The sequence below is a fragment of the Sturnira hondurensis genome, unplaced genomic scaffold, assembly GCF_014824575.4.
Source record: "Sturnira hondurensis isolate 20B ecotype Veracruz unplaced genomic scaffold, ASM1482457v3 Scaffold0011291, whole genome shotgun sequence".
NCBI lineage: Eukaryota > Metazoa > Chordata > Mammalia > Chiroptera > Phyllostomidae > Sturnira > Sturnira hondurensis.
Genome location: NW_028083922.1, coordinates 5,230,661 through 5,255,194, shown reverse-complemented (window position 1 = coordinate 5,255,194; position 24,534 = coordinate 5,230,661). Strand labels below are relative to the sequence as shown.

The following is a 24,534-nucleotide window of genomic DNA, read 5'->3' as shown; positions in this document are numbered from 1 at the left end:
TGTACTTTGTGGATTTTTGGATTGATTTTTAGTTGTTGGTGTTGGTCTTTCATTTTTTTTTCTTGAAAGAGTTGAGATTATATATAATATATCTTTTGTTTTAGTGGTTACCCTTAAATTTTTGCTATAGGAAATGAATATTCATAATAAACCATATTTTTAGAACAGTTTTAGATTTATAGTGCAAAGCTAGCACAGAAAGTTCCCATGTGTCCCACACTTAGTTTTTCCTGTTATTAATATGGTACATTTGTCACCATTAATGAACCAATATTGATGCACTATTATAAAATTCATATTCTATTCACATCCCCTTTATCTTTATCTAAAGTCCTTTTTCTGTTCCAGGATCCAATCCAAGGTACCACATGACTTTCTATCACTATTATTTCCTTAGGCTCTTAAGGCTGTGCCAGTTTCTTACACTTTCTTTGTTTTTGATGACATTGACAGATTCGAGGAATATTGTTCAGGTATTTTGTAGATTGTCCTCAAGTGGAATTTTTCTGATGTTTTTATCATGATTATACTGGAGTTATGTGTTGTGGGGTTTTTTTTGCCACGAGGTGTGTTTTATTTTTATTAATCATACAAATAATTTTCTACAATATCCCAGGGAAAACTGGAAGATTTGGCAGTTTGAATGGGGAGGGGTCCCCTCAGAGACCCACAGCTGGGTTCACAGTGCAGTTCATCGCTCGTGTCTATTTTGCAGGTAGATTATTCTCCACATCATGATGGGTCCCAAAGATGCCGGGGGTGGGGAATCCTCCAGGTTCTTAAGAAATTTCACTCTACTTCTCCTGCTCAATGGTCTCTTTGGTTGGCAGGGTGTCCTTCTCCTGCGTCTCCGTCTTCTTCAGCTTGGCCTTAGCAAAGCTGGTGATTTACCACATGTCTGGTTTGTCTGCCGTTTTCTTAAAACAATCCTAGGCTGCCAAATTGAGGTCCTGGATCCTACTTGCGTCGCTGCAGCAAGAGACTGGAGTTATGTGTTTTTGACAGGAGTTCCACACACATATAATACTTGTCTCATCACTTCATATCAAGAGTATAAGAGGTCTGTCCAGAAGTTGTCCAGCCATTGTTAATATAATGAGAATGGTCTGTGTGTCATCGATGTAACCTGGCAGGCAAAGAGTGGACTGGAATGCGCATGCAAGAATAGTGATGACTTCACTGTACTAGTCAGTGGGGGTGGTGGATGCTGTTGAGTGAGCATGTGTACTGTGTGGCAGTCACATTCAAAATGACTGAGCCTGTAGAGCAACAGATCTGCATCAAATTTTACATTAATCTTGGATATTCCTCTGTGGAAAGAATTCATATGATTCAGAAGGCCACAGCTATGGACAACTGGTGATTAGCAGCTTCATCAGAACAATGCGCCTGCTCACGCATCATGTCTCAGGCAGAGTTTTTGGTAAAAAATCAAATCACTCAGGTGACTCAGTCCCTTGGCTCCCTGTGACATCTAGCTTTTCCCAAAACTAAAATCACCTTTGAAAGGGAAGAGAGTTCAGACCATCATTGAGATTCAGGAAAATATGATGGGACAGCTGATGGCAATTCCAACAAAGGATTTTGCAGTGTTTTGAACAGTAGAAGAGGTGCTGGGAGAACTCTGAGGTCTCGAGGTATAAGGGAACTGAGGCATCATTTGAAGGGGACTGAGGCATCATTGTCCTATGTACAATATTTCTTGTATCTTGTATCTTCTTCAATAAATGTCTCTTTTCTTTTTTAAATATTTTTATTGATAATGCTATTACAGTTGTCCTGTTTCTCCCCCTTTATTCTCCTCCACCCTGCACCTGCCCTCCCACCCACATTCCACCCCTTAGTTCATGTCCAAGGGTCATATGTATAAGTTATTTGGCTTCTACCTTTCCTATACTATTCTTAACCTCCACATCTATTTTGTACCTACCATTTATGCTTCTTTTTCCTTGTACCTTTTCCTGCATTCCCCCTCCCCACTGATAACCCTTTGTGTGATCTCTTTCTGTGATTCTGTTCCTGTTCTAGTTGTTTGCTTAGTTTGTTTTTCTTTTTGTTTTAGGTTCAGTTTTTGATAGTTGTGAGTATGTTGTAATTTTACTGTTCATATTTTTATTTTTTCTTAGATAGGAACCTTTAATATTTCATATAATAAGAGCTTGGTGATGATGAACTCCTTTGACTTGACCTTATCTGGGAAGCACCTTATCTGCCCTTCCATTCTAAATGACAGCTTTGCTGGATAGAGTCATCTTGGATGTAGGTACTTGCTTTTCATGAATTGGAATACTTCTTTCCAGCCCCCTCTTGCCTGCAAGGGCTGATTTCTTTTTGAGAAATCAGATGATAGCCTTATGGGAACTCCTTTGTAGGTAACTGTCTCCTTTTCTCCTGCTGCTTTTAAGATTCTCTCCTTATCTTTAATCTTGCATAACTTAATGATGCTGTGCCTTGGTGTTTCTCTTTGGTTACAACTTCTTTGGGACTCTCTGGGCTTCCTGGACTTCCAGGAAGTCTATTTTCTTTACCAGATTGGAGAAGTTCTTTTTCATTATGTCTTCAAATAAGCCTTCAATTTCTTGCTATTGTTCTCCTTTGGCACCCCTATGATTCGGATGTTGGAATATTTAAAGTTGTCCTGGAGGTTCCTAAGCCTCTCCTCATTTTTTTGAATTCTTGTTTCTTCATTCTGTTCTGGTTGACTGTTTATTTCTTCCTTCTGGTCAAAACGGTAGATTTGAGTCCTGGTTTCCTTCCTGTCCCTGTTGGTTCCCTGTACATTTTCCTTTATTCCACTTTTCATAGCCTTCACTTCTTCCTCTATTTTGTGACCATACTCAACCATTTCTGTGAGCATCCTGATTACCAGTGTTTTGAATTTTGCATTTGATAGGTTGGCTATCTCTTTATTGCTTAGTCATATTTTTATTGGAGCTTTGATCTGTTCTTTCATTGTCTATTATGTAGTAAGGGGCAGAGCCTTAGGTTTTTGTCAGGACAGGGCAACCAACACTGCTGTGTTGTGGCACTGTATGTATGGGAGGCATCCAAAAGGGAACAATGCCTCTTGCTCATCTCTTGACAGGCTTTTGGTCGCTTCTTCCACTGCCCACAAATTGGGACCTTCTGGTGCTGATTCTCTGGTGGGTGAGTTTTTGTACATTATAGAACCCCATGGGTCCAACAAACTCTCCTGTGAGGCTGGAAGTTTCTTCCACTGCTGCAACCTCCACAGGGTTTTTTAGTCACAGGTTTTGAGGCTTTATTTCCCCACACTGGAACCTTGGGTTGTGTGGTCTGTCTTGCTCCCCAGTTGTTCCTCTTGGTTTACCCATCACAAGTGGGGGACTGCCTGGTCCCTCAGCTGCCACCTTGCTTTGAGTCCTCTCTGCCCCAGCTGCCTGTCTCCACCCCTCCTACCAGTCTGGATGAATGTTTCTTCTTTAAGTCTTGGACTTCCATGTGGTTCAATTTTCTGTCAGTTCTGGTGTTTTTGGTTTTGAAATTTGTTGTTGTCTTCCTTTTGATAGTGTGAGGAGGCACTGTGTATCTGTCTGTCTATGCCTAGAAGTCTCCAAATGTCTCTATTTTTAAATACTAAATGGCCAGATACTTCCTGGACAGACCTCGTATATTGGGTTCACCTAAAAGTCTGTTTAGTTTTTTCTGTAAAATAAAAGACATATTTTTCATTTTCACCAATAACTTTTGATCACTGTCAATTTCAGCTGTTCTACCCAACTGTGGAGCACTGTCCAGCAAGGAATCTCCAGCATAAAACTTCACAAACCACTTTTGACACATTTGATCAGTCACAGCACCTTCTCTGTACACAGCAGAAATCTTTTTTTTGCATTTCAGTTGTGTTTTTAACCTTTCTTAAAATAATAAAGCATAATATACCGAAATGTTGCATCTTTTCTTCCATCTTCAATATTAAAATGGCTATACAAAAATTGACTGATTTTGATTTTTTCTAAATGCACACTGATATGACAGCTGTCACATACAATCTAACAAAATTGTTTTGAATGACATAAAAGACAATGAAGTGCTACTAGAAACATCTTATGGGGAAAAAAAAACCAAACTTTTCGGCCAAGCTAATACTATCAATATTACTCATCACTATTTTTTAATTATTTTATTGTTGTTCAGTTACAGTTGTCTGCATTTTCTCCCCACCCCTCCCCCATCCCAGCCAAGCCCACCTCCCTCCCTTGGTTCCACCCTCCCCCTTAGTTTTGTCCATGTGTCCTTTATAGTAGTTCCTCAAAACCCTTCTCCCCACTGTCCCCTCTCCCCTTCTCTCAGATTACTGTCAGATTGTTCTTAACTTCAGTGACTCCAGTTATATTTTGTTTGCTTTTTTCTTTTGTTATGTTCCAGTTAAAGGTGAGATCATATGGTATTTGTCCCACACTGCCTGGCTTATTTCACTCAGCATAATGCTCTCCAGTTCAATCCATGCTGTTGCAAAGGGTATAAATAAGCTCCTTCTTTCTTTCTGCTACATTGTATTCCATCATGTAAATGTACCATAGTTTTTTGATCTACTCATTTGCTGATGAGCACTTAGGTTGCTTCCAGCACTTGGCTATTGTAAATTGTGCTGCTATGAACATTGGGCACATAGGTTCTTTTGAATTGGTGTTTCTGGGTGCTTAGGGTATAATCCCAGCAGCAGAATCGCTGGGCCAAAAGGCAGTTCCTTTTTTAGTTTTTTGAGGAAATTCCATACTGTTTTCCATAGTGGTTGCGCCAGTCTGCAATCCCACCAACAATGCACTAGGGTTCCCTTTTCTTCACAACCTCTCCATCACTTGTTTGTTGATTTGTTTATGATGGCCATTCTGACTGGTGTGAGGTGGTATCTCATTGTGATTTTAATTTGCATCTCTCTGATGGCTAGTAATGCTGAGCATCTTTTCATATGTCTCCGGACCCTCCATATGTCCTCCTTGGAGAAGTATCTGTTCAAGTCTCTTGCCCATTTTTTATTGTTTTTTTTTTGTTTGTTTGTTTTCCTGGAGTGGAGTCATGTGAGTTCTTTACATGTTTTGGAGATCAAAACTTTGTCTGAGGTATCATTGGCAAATATATTTTCTCATTCAGTTGGTTCTGTTTTCATTTTAATGCTGTTTTCTTTAGCCATGTGGAAGCTTTTTAATCTGATAAGATCCCATTTGTTTATTCATTCCTTTATGTCCCTTGCTTTAGGGGACATATCTGTGAAGATGTCTCTGTGTGGAATGTCTGAGATTTTCCTGCCAATGTTTTTCTCTAGGACTTTCATGGTGTTACAACTTATGTTTAAGTCTTTCATCCACCTTGAATTTTTTTTTGGTGTATGGTGTAAGTTGGTGGTCAAGCTTCTGGTTTTTTTGTTTTTTGTTTGTTTGTTTTTTTGTTTTTTTTGCTTATAGTTGTCCAGATCTCCCAACACCATTTGTTGAAGAGACTATTGTTACTCCATTTTATGCTGCTGCCCCCTTTGTCAAATATTAATTGACCATAGAGATTTGGGTTTATTTATGGGCTCTCTCTTCTGTTCCATTGGTCTATGTGCCTGTTTTTATGCCAGTACCAGGCTGTTTTGATTACAGTGGCCTTGTAATAAATACAGTTTGATATCAGGTATTGTGATTCCCTACTGCTTTGCTCTTCTTTCTCAAGATTGCTGCAGTTATTTGGGTTCATATATGGTTCCATACAAATTTCTGAAATATGTCATTGGTATTTTAATCACTATTGATGTTCATCCCAATTGCATGGCTGGTGTGGTTTTTTCAGTTTTATCCACCGTAAAATTATTCTCTACCCTCTTCACTTTCTCATAGTATATTGTTTGGAAGGAAATCAAAACTTGTGGGGTGGGAAATTATGCTTTACCTCCTTTGAGTTCTTCTGTTCTCTCCCTTTTATTTTTTTATTATTTATTTATATCAGCATGGACTCATGGGTTTTTTTTATGCTTTGGGTTATAATTCAATACTACTTTATTTTGTTGCTTTAATTGTTCCATCTCTAGCCATTGGGAACTCTTTCAGTTAGTCATGTGCTCCCTTCACATATACCCATCAATATCAATATTTTTAAAAGTATTTCTTGGCAGTATAAAATGATTCAAGCTCCTCTTATGTATTTCCTGTGCCTAACCCTGGCATCAGCCATTTGTCCAAGGAGTTATCTTTCCTGTTGTTGAAGAACAGTATTTAGAAACTAAGATATGGGTGCTAGGTGTCCTCATTACCACTGGGGTGTTACTGCTTTTAGACCCTTACAGCTGACAGAGCAAGGGAATGTATATGTCTGCATAGTTACTCCATTAAAATGTATATGTCTGCATCCATATATGGATGCATATGCACATCCATAAATCTTTTTTATATGTAACCATCTCTCTGTATACATGTATATGTATACATATATATGCGTGTGTATATATATATATATATATGTATGTATATATATATATATACTTTTTAAAGCTAAACATAATTCATACTGAGGTCCCCAGCTCCAATCCATTATCACATAGATCATTCTAGCCTTCTCATATCTGTAATGTCCCTCCCCAACAATGAGAATCCTGGCTTCTACAATCTACTGTCCATTTACTTATTTGATCAATTCCAGTGCACATGCATAGTTGTTTGCTTGAGACTTGATAATGTGTATACACCTGGGGGAAACTACATGCCCATCTAGAGGAAATGATAGCTGTCAAATTCCATAGCAAGCATGGTTGGGCAGATGGGTCCACTTATGAGGAAGATTCTATTGTGAAAAGCTTTCTCCAAAGCCTTTTCAATTGTATGTAATCAGAGCTATTAGTCTAGGAATGAGTGCTGTGGTTGTGGTGGGTACCCTGAATTGACAAAATGCAGAGCAGCTCCATTTGTGAAACCTGGAGTGGGTTGAAAGAACTTAGCACATTATCAGTGGAGATTTGGGCTCCAACATTCCTGTTGGAAAACTCATACATAATATGCAGAAAGATTTTTGTAAGATTTTGCTTTATGTCCCATACAGTTGTGCCTTCAAACTTCTAGTGGACTGAAGGATATATATTCTTTTGGTGGGGATAAGTTGTCTGTGGAAGGAGATCAACTCAATATATCTTTGGGGTGCTTCAACTCATTTCCTTTTGTGGTGTTACCTTCATGACACTGTCTAAAGGGAAATGACCATTACAAGAGAGTATTTTAGTATTATTCAATTTCAGACAAAAATTAAATTTTAAAATCCTTTTTTCTTTTAATTTTTAGGATATGGGGACCCAGAGGATGCATTGAAAGAAAATTCCCCAGTAAAGCGTGAGTAGTAAATAAAAGAAAGTATTAAAAGCAAAAAATAGCAATTAATATGTATCACCCACTCATAGTGGGTAGCCTGTATTTTACTTGATCAGATAAAATATGGTTATCATAGATTATATTATTTATAAGAAAATCTAAATATTTAAAATTTTGTTTGTGGAGAATACCAAATAATATGTTATAACTGGTACAGCATTTTCTCTGAGTCCAGTCATAGCATGTACTGGAGTAACATCCCGGTAGTGGCCTCTGAGGGCTGTCTTTGCCTAGCTCAGAAAAGGGTACTTTGAAGTGAATAAGGAATTTGTTTCTCCTTTTAGATTTAAAAAAAATGGCTTTACTTAAAATTGTGTCTACATGTAATCTCTCAAATGCTAAGCTTTGTTAGCAGTTTGTCTTTAAATTTAAAAATATTTAAATCATTGTTTAAAAACGTATGAAGGCTTAGAAAGTAAAGCTGAGATTTCCTTTGACCCCTGCCCATCCTACTAAGATCCACTCCCATCCCAAGAAGGAATTGTTGATTGGTTTTCTATGCTGTTATGTATATCTATACACAGTTTTTTGTATTACCTAATGTGTAGGGATTTTAATTTTGTTATATGTGTATTATTTCACAATTTGTTTTTTATTAATATGTATAAAAAACCTGAGTGAACATATCTATCTGTATTAGTTTCCTAGGGGTGCCATAAAAAAGTACCACAAACTGGGTGGCTTCAAACCACAGAAATTCATTCTCTCACAGTTCTGGAGGCCAGACATCCAAAATCAAGGTATTGGCAGGACGACACTCCTTCTGAAGGCTCAAGGGGAGATTTCTAGCCTCTTCCAGATTCTGGTGGTGGTGGCATTCCTGGGTGTTCCTTGGTTTGCCACTGTGGCACTGCAATGTCTGCCTCTGTCTTCAAATGGTCTTCTCCTTTGTGTGTCTTTTCCTCTTGTGTTTCTTATAAGGATACTTTTTTGGTTGGATTTAGAATTCACCTGGGTAATCATGAGTGGTCTTACCTCAAGATTCTTAATTATAGGGTTGGCCAAAAAGTCAGTTTAGTTTATTCTGTAAAATAAAGGACACACTTTTCTCCATTTTCAACAATAACTTTATGGATTTGGATATTTTGAGTATGTCAGCTATCTCCAGCATAGTAGAATGTTGATTGTTCTCAATTAATGTCTCCATTTGATTTCTGTCAACTTCAACTGGTCTACCCGACCATGGAGCATTGTCCAGCAAGAAATTCATAGCACAAAACTTCACAAACCACTTTTGACATATTTAATCAGTCATAGCACCTTTTCCACGCACTGCACAAATCTGTTTTAGCATTTCAGTTGAATTTTTACCTTTCTTGAAATAACAAAGCTTAATACACTGTAGGTGTTGTATATTTTCTTCCAGCTTCAATATTAAAATGGCTACACAAAAATTCACCAATTATGATGCTTTTTTAATGCACACTGATATAACAGCTGTCAGAATACAATCTAATAAAACTGTTTTGAATGAAGTTAAAGACAACTAAATGCTACTAGAGCCAAATTACAGAGAAAAACAAAACAAACTTTTTGGCCAACCCAACTGCAAAGATCCTTTCTTTGAATAATGTCACATTCATGAGTTTTGGGGACTATGACTTGGCTATACATTTTGGGAGCCAGCATTCACCTTACTCCATCACTTGTATACCTATGTTTCATAAACAAACCTGTGCTTTATGGAGCTGGCATTCCAGCGATATGGCTTTGGCCTTGGCCAATGATGCCATTTCCTTACTGGTGGATATGTCGTTTGTTTTCGTTTTGTGCAATTACAGATAGGGCTTCTGTGAACATTTATTGTCCATGTCCTTTGTGCCCAAGAACAATGGAACTAAAAGGCTGAACATTATATGTATTATATATTTTAAATGATTTTTCCAGGGGGATCCAAGATGGCTGTAGAGTAGCTGGAAGCTCCATCCACTTGCTCCCAGTCTCAGACTGATTTTACAGCTAAACCACAGAGCAATCTACTTGAAAATCCAGTTGAGAGTGAGTGAGAGTATGTGTGAGCATGTATGTGGACCAGTGTGCAGGGCATGTGCCTGAGTGGATGAGGGCCTGCCCACTCATAGGGCACTTGGAAGCAGGCAGCTCAGGCTCTTCTAGTGGAGCAGCTGCCTCTGCTGCTGCCCAAGCCAGCACAGATTTAGGACAGAAGCCATTCTGAAGAATTTAAAGAATCCTTCTCAAGAAGACGCCTCTGGAGTGCCCTCAGCTCAGTGCCCAGACATGTATCTGTGCCCTCTGTCCCAGCAGGGCCATGCATCCAGCCTCCACCAGGAGCCAGGGACTTTGGTATTTACTGGGGAAGGAACTGTCACTTCCCTGATACTGGGTGTGACGGGAACTGCAAACAAGACAGAGTCTGACTGAGGAGACTGTGGTTCAGCTCAGGAGTTGCAGGAGAGCTCTGGGGTTGGAGACAGATGGCTGGGGCAGTGCTGGCTGCAGAAACAATGTGGCAGGAGCAGGCCTGCCTGAGGCTGAGAATCACTGGAGGGAGCAGCGAGAGTACCCAAAACTGCCCCATGTTATAGTATCACTGTGGGACTCTTCCCAGTGCCATCTGGAGAGATCCAGAGAGAAACTTAATTTAAAATTGTCAGAGGCTCTGGCAGGCTGTGGCCATCCCTGACCAAGAGAGATTTTGTGCTTATTGGGGAGGGGGATCATGTGGAGAACAGGCCCCCCAGAGCTCTGTGCTGCAGTGAAAGGGCCACACAGAAACTGTTAGAAGAGGAGCTGAGGTAAGACTTCAGACTAAGTAGAGACCCTGTGCTCATGTGTGCTTGCGCACAGTGGCTCTGCCAACAATACTCAGAGAAATAGAGTCACACTGAAGAGACTGTGGTACCCAACAGAGCACAGCTGGCAAGCAGAGCACTGTGCAGAGTGGAGAGTTCAGGCCCGAGTCCCATGCAAGTGGAGTAGGGTGGGAAGTAGGATGGCCAGGAGCTGAATGCCTGAAATTCGTTGCAGCCAGGCAGGTTCCTCACAGGCAGGCATGCCCCTCACAGGCAGGCATGCCTGACCCCCACCTGTGGGATCTGCAGATCAGTGAGGCCAGGCTTAAGAGACCCCTGCAGGGTGCATATCCACAGGGGAAAGAAGAAAAAGTTCTGACAGGGCACTTTCTACCAGACACTACAAGCTATACTGTTCCTCGGGCCCTGCTTCACTGAAACCAGCAGAGCAGAGATTAGAGACAGGTGCAACAAGAGATGTCCAGGGCCACACATAGCCTCTGTGCCTAGACAGAGCTGCCATCTGCATCAAGCAGGAAAGAGCGTCCCCTTTTACAGAGATTGGCCCCTGATGGAAAACTGACAGCTAATTCAGCAGCAATACATTACTTGAAAGAATCTGGGTAAGACAAAGACTTGTGGTGAGGGTATGGGGGAACATTCCCACTGTCTTCCCTGAAGACTAAACAGCAACCCCCCAGGGGTATCCCAGAGATTCCATGCTCCCAATTGCACTAGAGGCCCCATCTGGAGACAGGCAGAGAAGGTATTGGCAGTCCTCTCAGGTCATTAAGTGAACCAACCACTCCTGGGCCCTGAGCTGATGGAAAGCTGGCATGGCAGAACAGTGGGAACAAGCCAGATCTGAAGAAGACAGCCAAGCCACAGACTGTAGATCACTGGTAGTCTCGAATCACCAGCCTATGGCCAGTCTAGGACACCAGCTGTTATTACTAGGGGCAGATACAGAAAGAGAAGATAGTAGTAAACATTGGATTATACTGAGACAGATTCCACAACAGTCTTCTTCATTATTTGCATTACTTTCTCTCCTGAATAACTTTTTAACATTAATTTCTTTTCCTTCAAGTTTGAACCTATTGTTTCACTAGTTTATTTTATTTAATTTATTTCAAATCTCATATTTTGCTCCTCCCTTCTCTTACTCCATTTTACCTTCTTGCTTCCTCTACTTATTTTTATTTTAAATTTTACTTTTTCTCTGGCTATGGTTTCTTTCCATTCCACACTCTTACTATTTCTCCCCTCTCCAGCCTATCAAAATATTTTTTGTCATTTATCATCTCATATTCTTTCTCACATTCTTCAAATACCCTGATGCTCTCTATGCCTTTATCACTCTTGGCTCGTTGGTTGTTCATATAATGGTTGTTGTTGCATTTCTTCAATTTTATTCCTAGATCTTCACAATTTTTGTATTTCAAATCTCCAAATTTACTATTCCCCTCTCCTATGCCATTTGCCTATCTCCTGACCTTTCTCTTTTTTGTTGTTTTAAATTTTACTTTTTCCCTGTCTTAGCATGGTTTTCATTCCTCACTCTTAGCATTTCTTCTCCCTCTATCCTCTCAAAATCAGTGTCCTTTCCTCCAGATATATCATAAGCTTTCTTCCTTTCTTTTTATTTTTTAAATTTCTTTTTATTTTTTAATTTTAATTTTTATTTAATTCTTGCTCAAGTACATTTTTCTGTCTTATATTCCCAGCCCTGGCCCCCCAGTGCTCCTCACCTCCCTAACATTTCTGCCCCCTACCTTAGTTATTGTCCATGTGTCTATACTTGTTCATGTGAGTCCATCCCCTTTTCCCCTATGATTCTCTCCCCTCTCCCCTCTGGACCCTGTCAGCCTGTTCCATATTTGAGTGTCATTGGTCATATTTTGCTTGCTTGTTTGTTTTGTTGTTTAGATTCCTGTTAATGGTGATATCATATGGTATTTGTCTTTTACGGCCTGGCTTAATTCACTCAGCATAATGCTTTCCAGTTCCATCCATGATGTTGCAAAGGGTAGGAGTTCCTTCTTCCTTTCTGCAGCATAGAATTCCATTGTGTAAATGTACCATAGCTTTTCGATCCAGTCATTTATCGATGGGCATCTAGGTTGCTTCCAACTCTTTGCTATTGTAAATTGTGCTGCTATGAACATCGGGGTGCATAGGTTCTTTTGGGTTGGTGTTTCAGGGTTCTTAGGATATACTCCTAATAGTGGAATTGCTGGGTCAAAAGGCACGTTCATTTTTAGTTTTCTTAGAAAATTCCATACTGTTTTCCATAGTGGTTGTACCAGTCTGCAGTCCCACCAACAGTGCACTAGGGTCCCCCTTTCCCCAAAACCTCTCCTGCACTTGTTGCTTGTTTCTTTATTTATGGTAGCCATTCTGACTGGTGTTAAGTGGTATCTCATTGTGGTTTTAATTTGCATCTCTCTGATAGCTAGCCACATCGAGCATCTTTTCATGTATCTCTGGATCCTCTGTATGTCCTCCTTGGAGAAATGTCTGTTCAAGTCCTTTGCCCATTTTATAATTAGGTTGCTCATCTTCTTTGAGTGGAGTAGAGTGAGTTCTTTGTATATTTTGGAGATTAAACCTTTGTCTGAGGTATCACGGGCAAATATGTTTTCCCAAGCTGTTGCTTCTCTTTTTATATTGATACTGTTTTCCTTAGCCATGCAGAACTTTTAATTTTGATGAGATCCCATTTGTTTATTCTTTCCTTTATGTCCTTTGCTCTGGGGGACATATCAGTAAAAATATTGCTATATAGAATATCTGAGATTTTCCTGCCAATGTTCTCCTCTATGGCTTTAATGGTTTCACGGCTTATATTTAAGTCTTTTATCAACCTTGAATTAATTTTAGTGTATGCTGTAAGTTGGTGCTTGGGTTTCATTTTTTTTCATGTAGCTGTCCAGTTCTCCCAACACCATTTCTTGAAAAGGCTATCTTTATTCCATTTTATCTTATTACCACTTGGTCGAATATTAATTGACTGTAGAGAGTTGGATTTATTTCTGGGCTCTCTGTTCTATTCCATTGGTCTATGTGCCTGTTTTTATGCCAGTACCAGGCTGCTTTGATTACAGTGGCACTGTAATACAGTTTGATATCAGGTATTGCGATCCCTCCTACTTTGTTCTTCTTTCTCAAAATTGTGGCTGCTATTCGGGGTCTTTTATGGTTCCATATAAATTTTTGAAGTGTTTGTTCTATATCTGTGAAATATGCCATTGGAACTTTAATAGGTATTGCATTGAATCTGTAAATTGCTTTGGGTAGTATGGACATTTTGATGATGTTAATTCTTCCAATCCATGAACACGGTATATGTTTCCATTTGTTTGTGTCTTCCTTGATTTCTTTCCTCAGGGATGTGTAGTTTTCTGCATACAGGTCTTTAACCTCCTTGGTTAGGTTTATTCCCAGATATTTCATTTTTGTTTTTGCTATATCAAATGGTATTTTTTTCTTGATTTCTGTTTCTGCTGTTTCATTGTTGGTATACAAAAGTGCCTTTGAGTTCTGCATATTGACTTTGTATCCTGCTGTTTTGCCAAATTCATTTATTAGTTCAAGCAGTTTTTTGGTAGAGACTATATGAATTTCCATGTACACTATCATGTCATCTGCAAACAATGCCAGTTTTGTTTCCTCGTTTCCTATTTGAATGTCTTTTATTTCCTTTTCTTGTCTGATCGCTGTGGCTAGAACTTCCAATACTATATTGAATAGAAGTGGTGAAAGTGGGCAACCTTGTCTTGTTCCTGATCTTAGTGGAAAAGCTTTTAGTTTTTGCCCATTGAGTATGATGTTGGCTGTAGGTCTTTCATATATGGCCTTTATTATATTGAGGAATGCTCCCTCTATTCCCACTTTGCTGAATACCTTTATCATAAATGGGTGTTGTACCATATCAAAAGCTTTTTCCACATCTCTTGATATTATCATGTGGTTTTTGTCTTTGCTTTTGTTTATGCGATGTATTTGCCAATATTGGCGATTTGCCAATATTTTATTGAGGATTTTAGCTTCTGTGTTCATCAGGAATATTGGCCTGTAGTTTTCTTTCTTTGTTGTGTCTTTATCTGGTTTTGGAATTAGGATGATGCTGGCTTCATAAAAAGAGTTTGGTAGTTTTCCCTCCTTTTGGATTTTTTGGAATAATCTGAAGAATACTGGTTAGCTCTTCCTTAAAAGCTTTGTAGAATTCTCCTGTGAAACCATCTGGTCCAGAGCTTTTGTGTGATGGGAGTTTTTTGATTACTGCTTCAATTTCATTTGCTGTTATTGGCCTGTTCAGGTTTTCTGCTTCTTTTTCACTGAGTTTTGGGGGATTATACTTTTCTAGAAATGTGTCCATTTCACCTAGGTTTTCAAATTTCTCAGCATACAGTTCTTCATAGTAATTTCTTACAATCCCTTCTATTTCTGTGGTACCAGTTGTAATCTCTCCTCTTTCATTTCTGATTGTGTTTATTTGGGTCCTCTCTTCTTTTCTTGATGAGCCTACTTAAAGGTTTGTCTATTTTGTTTATCTTTTCAAAAAGCCAACTCCTGGATTCATTGATCTTTAGAATTGTGCTTTTAGTCTCTATGTCATTTAATTCTGCTCTGATCTTGGTTATTTCCTTCTTTCTACTTGCTATGGGCTGTGTTTGTTGTTGTTCTTCGAGTTCTTGCAGGCATCAGGTTAGGTTGTTTGTTTGAAATGTTTCTATCTTCTATAGGTAAGCCTGTATTTCTATGAACTTCCCTCTCAGGACTGCCTTCACTGTGTCCCATTAGTTTTGGGTTGTTGTGAGTTCATTTTCATTTGTTTCCAGAAGCTTTTTGATTTCTTCCCTAATTTCAACCTTGACCCATTAATTGTTTAATAGCATACCACTCAGTCTCCATGCTTTTGGGTGTTTTGGTTTTTTTCCTGTGGGGTTGGTTTCCAATTTCAGTCCCTTGTGATCAGAGAAAATGCTTGGTATGATTTCTATTTTCCTGAATTTGTTGAGGCTCATTTTGTGTCCTATCATGTGGTCTATCTTTGAAAATGTTCCATGTGCACTTGAAAAGAATGTGTATTTAGCTTCTTTGGGATGGAGGGCTCTATATATATCAACTAGTTCCATTTCATCTAGAGAATTAAATGATTTAAGAATTAAATGACATAGAGACTAAAAGAAAAATTCAAAGGATAAGTAAATCTAGGAGCTGCTTCTTTGAAATGATGAACAAAATAAACAAGCCTTTAACCAGATTCACAAAAAAGAGGACCCAAATAAATAAAATCGATAATGAAAGAGGAGAAATTACAACTGATACCACAGAAATACAAAGGAGTGTAAGAAACTACTATGAAGAACTATATACCAAGAAGTTTGAACCTGTGTGAAATGGAGAAATTTCTAGAAAGACATAATTTTCAAAAACTGAACCAAGAAGAAGCAGAAAGCCTAAACAGAGCAATAACATCTGGAGAAATTGAAGTAGTAACCAAAAACTCCTGTCACACAAAAGCCCTGGACTGGACAGTTTCACAGGAGAATTTTACAAAACGTTTAAGGAGGAGCTAACCCCTATCCTTCTCAGACTGTTCCAAAAATCCAAGAACATGGAAGACTCCCAAACTTTTTATGAAGCCAGCATTATCCTAATCCCCAAACCAGACAGACACAACAAAGAAAGAAAACTACCAGCCAATATTTCTGAAATCCTCAACCATATCTAGCAATGCACCAAAAAGACCATACGCTGTGATCAAGTAGGATTCATCCCAGCGATGCAAGTATTGTACAATATTCACAAATCAATATACATAATACATCACATTAAAAAAAAGAAAAAGGACTTCCAGCCAAGATGGAGGTGTAGGTAGATACACTGTGCCCCCTCGCACAACCAAAATAAGGGCAACAACAATTAAAAAAAAAAAAACAGAACTGACGGAAATTGATCTATATGGAAGTCCAACAACCAAGGACTTAAAGAAGACACATTCATCCAGACTTGTGGGAGGGGAAGAGACAGGCAGCCTGGACAGAGAGGACTCATGGCAAGGTAGTAGCTGGTGGACCAGGGCGTGCAAAGCAGAGGCTGGCAGACCCACCTAGGCAGTGGACTGTGGATCAGGGTGAGGCGAGCAAGGCTGAAGCTGGCTGGCAAGGCAGTGGCTGGAGGACTGGGTGGTCCCACATTCACGAACAGATAATCCAGGCAAAGTTGGGGAGCAGATCACACCTCACAATGGACGGTTCCCAGTGTGGGGAAATAAAGCCTCAAACCACTTATTGAAAACACTTGTGGGGGTTGAGGCAGCAGTAGGAGAAACTCCAAGCCTCACAGATGAGTTCCTTGGAGAGACCCACAGGGTCCTAGAATGTACATAAACCCACTCACATGGGAAACAGCACCAGAAGGGCCCAATTTGCTGGTGGGAAAGTGGGGGAAGTAACTGAAATCCAGCAGAGAGTGGAGCACGCACCGCTGTTACCTCTCTGACCCCTTCCCCATATACAACCTCACAACCCAGCAACACAGGTTACCCCACCCTGGGGAATACCTAAGGATCTGCCCCTCACTACATAACATGCGCATCAAGAGAAAAAAAAATGGCCCAAATGAAAGAACAGATCAAAGCTCCAGAAAAAATACAACTAAGCAACGAAGAGGTAGCCAACCTATCAGATGCATGTTCAAAACACTGGTAATCTCAATGCTCACAGAATTGGTTGAATTGGTCACAAATTAGATTAAAAAAATGAAGGCTATGCTAAGTGAAATAAAGGAAAATGTACAAGGAACCAATAGTGATTGGAAGGAAACTGGGACTTAAATCAACAGTGTGGACCAGAAGGAAGAAAGAAACACCCAATCAGAAAAAGAATGAAGAAACAAGAACTTGAAAAAAATGAGGAGAGGCTTAGGATATCTTTAAACATTCCAACATTCAAATTATGGGGGTGCCAGAAGGAGAAGAGGAAGAGCAACAAGTGGAAAAGTTATTTGAACAAATAATAAAGGAGAACTTCCCCAATCTGGCTAAGGAAATAGACTTCCAGGAAGTCCAGGAAGCTTAGGTAGTCCCAAAGAAGTTGGACCCAAGGAGGAACACACCAAGACACATCCTCATTACATTACCCAAGATTAAAATTAAGGAGAGAATCTTAGACACAACAAGATAAAAGGAGGCAGTTACCTACAAAGGAATTCCATAAGACTGTCAGCTGATTTCTCAAAAGAAACCTTACAGGCAAGAAGGGGCTAGAAAGAAGTATTCCAAGTCATGAAAGGCAAGGACCTACATCCAAGATTGCTCTATCCAATAAAGTTTTCATTTAGAATGGAAGGGCAGATAAAGTGCTTCTCAGTTAAGGTCAAGTTAAAGGAGTTCATCATCATCAAGCCCTTATTATATCAAATGTTAAAGGGATTTATCTAAGAAAAGGAAGATAAAAATATGAACAATAACATGACAGCAAACTCACAATCATTAACAACCACACCTAAAACAAAAACAAAAGCAAACTAACCAAACTAGAACAGGAACAAAATCACAGAAATGGAAATCACATGGAGGGTTATCAGCAGGGGAGTGGGAAGGAAAGAGAGGGGGGAAAGGTACAGAGAATAAGTAGCATAGATGGTAGATAGAAAATAGGGGGAGGGCAAGAATACTATGGCAAATGTAGAAGCTAAAGAACTTGTAAGTATGACACATGGATATGAACTAACATGGGGGAATGTGTGTGGGAGGGGGTATACAGGGTGGAGGGGATTGAATGGGGGAAAATGGGACTACTGTAATAGCATAATCAAGAAGGCATATTTAAAGGAAACGCAAAAATCATATGGTCATATCAAAAGATGGAGAAGAAGCATTTGATAAGGTACAGCACTCATTTATGATTAGGACACTCAGAAAAGTGAGAATAGAGGGATAATTCCTCAATCTAGTAAAAGCTATTTATGAGAGACCTACAGCCTATGTCATACTCAATGGACAAAAACTAAAAACTTTCCCACTGAAATCAGGAACAAGACAAGGATGTCCACTTTCATCACTCCTATTCAATGAGGTATTGGAGGTCCTTGCCCCAGCAATCAGACAAGAAAAAGAAATAAAAGGCATCCAAATTGGAAAATAGGAAACAAAACTGGCATTGTTTGAAGATGTCATCATAGTGCACAGAGAAAATCCTGTACATCCACCAAAAAACTACTTGACCTAAGAAATGAATTTGGCAAAACAGTGGAATACAAAATCAATATTCAGAAAGGTATTTTTTTGTACACTGACAATGAAATATCAGACACAGAAACCTGGGGGGAAATCCCATTTTGTATAGCAACAAGAAAAACAAAGTAGCTAGGAATAAACCTAACCAAAGAGGTAATGAACCTGTACTCAGAAAACTATACAACACTGAAGAAAGAAGTTAAGGAAGCCACAAATGGAAGCATGTACTATGTTCATGGATTGGAACAATAAGCATCATCAAAATGTCCATACTACCCAAAGCATTGGTACTTGAATAGGGATTCAACACAATTCCTATTTATGTACCAATGACATATCTTACAGATACAGATCAAACACTTCAAAAACTTATATGGAACTATAAACAACCCTGAATAGCTGCAGCAATCTTGAGAAAGAAGAACAAAGCAGGAGGGATCACAATACCTGATATCAAACTGTATTACAAGGCCACTGTAATCAAAACAACCCGGTACTGGCATAAAAACAGGCACATAGACCAATGGAACAGAAGAGAGAGCCCAGAAATAAAGCCACGTCTCTATGGTCAATTAATATTTGACAAAGTGGGCAGCAGCATAAAATGGAGTACCAGTAGCCTTTTGAACAAATGGTGTTGGGAGATCTGGACAACTACAAGCAAAAAAAAAAAAAGAAGAAGAAGAAGAAGCTTGACCACCAACATACACAAAAATAAATTCAAGGTGGATGAAAGACTTAAATATAAGTTGTAACACCATAAAAGTCCTTGAGGAAAACATTGGTAGGAGAATCTCAGTTATTACACGCAGCAACATCTTCACAGATATGTCCCCTAAAGCAAGGGACATAAAGGAATGAATAAAAAAAATGGGATCTCATCAAATTAAAAAGCTTATGCATAAAGAAAATAGCATTAAAATGAAAAGAGAGCCACCCATTTGAGAAAACATTTACCAATGATACATTAGACAAGGTTTTGATATCCAAAATATATAAAGAACTTACATGACTCCACTCCAGGAAGACAAAAAACCTGAACAGACACTTCTCCAAGGAAAACATACACAAGGCCCATTGACATATGAGAAGATGCTCAGCATCACTGGCCTTCAGAGAGATGCAAAGTAAAATCACAATGAGATACCACCTCACACCAATCAGGATGGCCATCAGAAACAAATCAGCAAACAAGTGGAGAGGTTGTGGAGAAAAGGGAATCCTAGTGCACTGTTGGTGGGAATACAAACTGGTGCAGCCACTGTGGAAAACAGTATGGGATTTCCTCAGAAAACTAAGAATGGAACTGCCTTTTGGCCCAGCAATTCTACTGCTGGAATTATACCCTAAGCACCCTGAAACACCAATCCAAAAGAACCTGTGCACCCCAATGTTCATAGGAGTACAATTCACAGTAGCCTGGAAATGCTGGAAGCAGCCTAAGGGCCCATCAGCAAATGAGTGCATCAAAAATTATGGTACATTTACACAATGGAAATCTATGCATTGAGAGGAAGAAGAAGCTTATACCCTTTGGGACAGCATGGATGGAACTGGAGAGGATTATGCTAAGTGAAATAAGCCAGGCAGTGTGGTACAAATACTATGATCTCACATTAACTAGAACATAATCAACAAAAGAAAACAAACAAAATATAACCAGAGACATTGAAATTAAGAACACTCTAACAATAGCCAGAGGGGAGTGGGGAGGGGCAGTGGGGAGAAGGGTTTTTCAGGCACTACTGTAAGAGACACATGTACAAAAAACCAAGGGGGGGAGTGGTGGGGAGAAAATGCAGACAACTGTAATTGAACAACAATAAAATAATTTAAATTCAAAAAATAAAACTATGTTGCCAAATCAAAGGTCATGAAGATTTATCCCTTTGTTTTCTTCTACATGTTTTATGGTTATATTTCTTATATCTTTGGTCCATTTTGAGGTAATTTTTGCGTATGTTGTTCAGTAGGGGTCCAACATCATTTTTTCGTTTGCCTGTGGATATCCCGTTGTTCAAGTACCATTTGCTAAAACTACAATTCTTTTCCTCTACTGAATTGTTTTGGCATCCTTTTGAAAATCAGCTGACCATAAATATGAGGGGTTTGTGTGGAATCTGAATTCTATAATATTGATCTATATGTATATTATTATGTCAGCACCACACTGTTTAGTTTATTGTGGCTTTGTAGTAGTTTTTGAAATTGGGAAGTGTGACACTAATTTTGTTCTTTTTCAATATTATTTTGGCTATTTAGGGTCCAATGTAATTCCAAATGAATTTTAGGTTTAGTTTATCCATTTCTAAAATAAGGGAGGAATCATTGAAATTGTGGTAGGGATTGCATAGAATATGTAGATTAATTTAGAATATTGCCATCTTAACAGTATTGAGTCTTGTAATGTATGAACGTTGGATGTTTCAATTTTTTAGGTATCTTTAATTCATTTCAATGTAGGTTTGTAGGTCTTTGTGTACAAGTCTTTGCACATCCTTGGTTAAATTTATTCCTGAGAATTTTATTTTTGCTGTTACTGTAATGGAATCATTTTCTTATTTTCCTTTTCAGATTGAGTGTTACTAATATTGTATAAAACAGAATTGATTTTTGTGTATCAGTCTCATATGCTGCAACTTTGCTTAACTTACTGGCTAGTAGTTGGTTTTTTTTGGTGGATATAAGTCCGGATTCTTTAGGGTTCTATATAAAAGATCATGTCATCTTTGGCTAGTCATCATTTTACTTCTTTCTTCCCAGTCTAGACATTTTTTTCTTTGTCTTGCCTAATTTTCCTGGCTAGGACTTCCCATACAATATTGAAGAGGAGTGGTGAGAACAGACATCTGTATCTTGTTGCTGACCTTAGGAGCAAAGCTTTCAGTCTTTCATATTTAAGAATGATGTTTACAGTGGATTTTTCATAGATGCTCTTTATCACATTAAGGAAATTTCCTTCTATTCCTAGATAAAAATTGAGTGTTTTTATAATAAATTGATGTTAACTTTTATGAAATGATTTTTCTGCATCTATTGAGGTGATCTTGTTTTATTTCCCCTTATTTATTAATATTGCATATTTCAGTGATTAATTTTTCTTATGTTGAACTTAACCTTACATTCCTGGAATAATGCCATGACCAAGTGGGTTATATCCCATGTGGTCATGGAATATAACCCTAATATGCTGCTAGATTTGTTTTGTTAGTATTTTATTGAGGATTTTGCATCTATTCATAAGGCTTATAGGTTTGTAATTATCTTGTGGTAGATTCATCTGGCTTTGTTATTAATGCCTCATAGAATGAATTATGAAGTCTTCCATTCTCTCCTTTTGGGAAGAGTTTAAGAAGAATTGATGCCAATATTTCTTTAAACATTTGGTAGACATTACCAATGAAGCATTCTGATTCTGGGGGGGGGCGGTTTTGAAAGTTTTTAAATTACTGATTTAATCTTTTTACTTGCTATAAGTCTAGTCAGATTTTCTGTTTCTCCTTGATTCAGTTTTGATAGTTTGTGTATTAATGGGAATTTGTCCATTTCATCTAGGTTACCTAATTTGTTATAATGCTGTTGTTTATAGTATTCCATAATAAGCCTTTTAAAAATTTCTGTTAGGTTGGTGGTAATATCCTCTCTGTCATTCCTGACGTTAGTAACTTAGGTATTTCTTTTTGCCTTGTACAGTCTGCTGCCAGATTGTCAATTTTGTTGAAAGAATCAACTTTTTGGTTTTGTTTACCTTCTTTATTATTATATATCCTCTATTTCATTGATTTCTGCTTTAATAATTTCTTCCTTCTGCTTGATTTGGGTTTAGTTTCTTCTGTTTCTAGTTTATTAATATGAACAGGTTAGGCTTTTCATTTGAAATTTTAAAAAATATAGATGTTTACAGCTACAAAGTTCCCTTGAGCACTATTTCTACAGCAACATTATTTTTGCTGTATTGTATTTTCATTTTCATTCATCTCAAGTTGTTTTATAATTTCTGTTGTGATTTCTTCTTTGATCCTTTGGCTATTAGGACTTCATTGTTTGATGTCAATATAATTGTGGATTTTCCAAATGACTATCTCTTAATAATTACTATTTTTATTTTCTTGTTGTTGGAGAATAGAATTTGTATGAGTTCCCTCTTTTTAAATACACAGGGGGTGGGATGGGATGGGAGTAATAGACAGAAAACTGTACTTGAAAAATAATTAAATAAATTTAAAAAACAATAAAAAAGATTATTCACTCAGAAAATATATATACTGAGATTTGTTTTGTAGCCTAGCATATGCTGCATATGTAGTTGAGTAGAATGTATTTCCTGTTATTGGGTGGTATGTTCTATAGATGTCTGGTAGGTCTAGTGTTACTTGTCTTATATTTCCATTTTGATTTTTCTAACTGTCAGATTGCCTGTTTTCCCTTCAATTTTGTCATTTTTGCGTCATGTATTTTTGGGTTTTGTTGTTAGATACATATATGTGTAAAATTGTATATCTTCCACTGGATTTATCCTTTGATCATTATAAAATGTCACTCTTTGACTCTTGTAATAATGTTTGTCTTAAAGTCTATTTTATCTTATATAGTTATTACAGCTCTCATATGGTTACTATTTGCATTCTATAGCTGTATTCATTCTTTTGCTTTCAATTAATTTCTATTTTTGCTGTTTTTTCCCTTAATAATTAATAATTATTGAGTTATTGCTATATATAAACCTAAGCCTGTTATATCCCTGCCTTTCCTGTAACTTATTTTTTCCCATCTAATACTTTAAATAGTTGTAACAGTTACAGAATAGTCTTGATACTTAAGAAAAGAAACTATTGGAAAGTGTGTGCATGGCATGACATATAATTGGTGCGAAAGAATTCCATAATTTTAATGGAATATGGGTAAGTCTGTACACCTAATATTTGCAGTAGTTAATAAACTGATATAATATATTTCCTTGGTATTATAACCACTTTCAGTTTATAAGACACTCCTATACTCAACTGGGAACATAACCTCCATCTATACACGGGCAGAAGTGTCTACAGTTAGGCTGCCAGGTTGCTAGTGATGGAAACCAAGGCTTGAAGCTCTCAAGGGTCATGCTTAAGCTCTGGAACACACTGGACCATGTAGTCATTTCCAGAAGATCTGGGATGAAGCCCCAGTTCCACTAATCTCCCAGTCTCATGTAGGACCACATCTACCTCACCACCACCCATCCTCTGAAGAAAAGTGACCAGAACTTGTTGCATTTAAACCTTCTACATCTTTTTGTCATCTTTCAGCAAATGATTCCAAGAGGCCATAGAGGGATCTCAAGGACCAAGACAAGGGTACTCTACTCATGATGTGACTTTCCTGAGCTATGAAGTGGCTGCAGTATTTTGTTACTAAATTTGTTCCCTTTGCTATCTCCTCTCCCTCTTTTAGAGAGATGGGACCATGTCAGCACCACAACCAAGAGGCCAGGAACTACCAGAGCTCCAGCAAAGCCTGCAGGTAACTCACTGCTCTGAGGAAGGCAGTGAAGAAAGACCACATGGAGCTCCCTCTGGGGTAGCATCCAAATGAGCTACCTCTCATTTAACCAACTGACTTTCTCATTTATGAAGCAGGTGATTTTGACTTGGCTGATGCTTTGGATGATTGGAATGATCGAGATGATGGCCACAGAAAACCAAATGTGGGAGGAGGAGGTAAGTTGTAGGTGGTTGAAAGCACTGGTCAGCACCGTAGCTACCTGCTTGAGTTGTAGCTTATTAACCACAACAGCCCACACAGCTACTCCTGGCCTGGAAGAGCTGGGAGCACTTCAAGATATAGGAGAACCCTATAACAGTGTACTGAAACTTTTTTGGATTCCCAAAATTATTGAGGATCGCAAGGGATTTTGGTTATATGGGTTACATCTATCAATATTTATCATCTTTGAACTTAAAACTAAAAATTATTTATTAATTAAAAATGAACAACAGTAAACCCATACATGTTAGTATAAATAGCATATTTTAAGGGCATGGGTTTTTATTTTTTATTTATTCTTTAAAATTTTTTATTTATTTCTAGAGGGGAAGGGAGGGGAAAAAAGAGAGAGAAAACATCAATGTGTGGTTGCCTGTCATGCACCTCCTACTGGGGACCTAACCCACAACCCAGGCATGTGCCCTGACTG

At 38.3% G+C, this 24,534-nt stretch overlaps 1 protein-coding gene and 1 pseudogene across 2 annotated transcripts in view; one reads left to right on the top strand and one right to left on the bottom strand.

Annotated features, from left to right (window-relative positions):
• The window catches only part of CD99L2 (CD99 molecule like 2), a 119,874-nt gene that overhangs the window by 69,670 nt on the left and 25,670 nt on the right, over positions 1-24,534 (top strand). For both annotated transcript variants that reach the window (XM_037059756.1, XM_037059757.1), the window contains exons 2-4: positions 7,272-7,319; positions 23,793-23,861; positions 23,975-24,058. In XM_037059756.1, the coding sequence (XP_036915651.1) occupies positions 7,272-7,319; positions 23,793-23,861; positions 23,975-24,058 (201 nt within the window). The remainder of the gene's footprint in view (positions 1-7,271; positions 7,320-23,792; positions 23,862-23,974; positions 24,059-24,534) is intronic.
• Positions 780-7,168, bottom strand: LOC118996349 (thymosin beta-10-like; annotated as a pseudogene).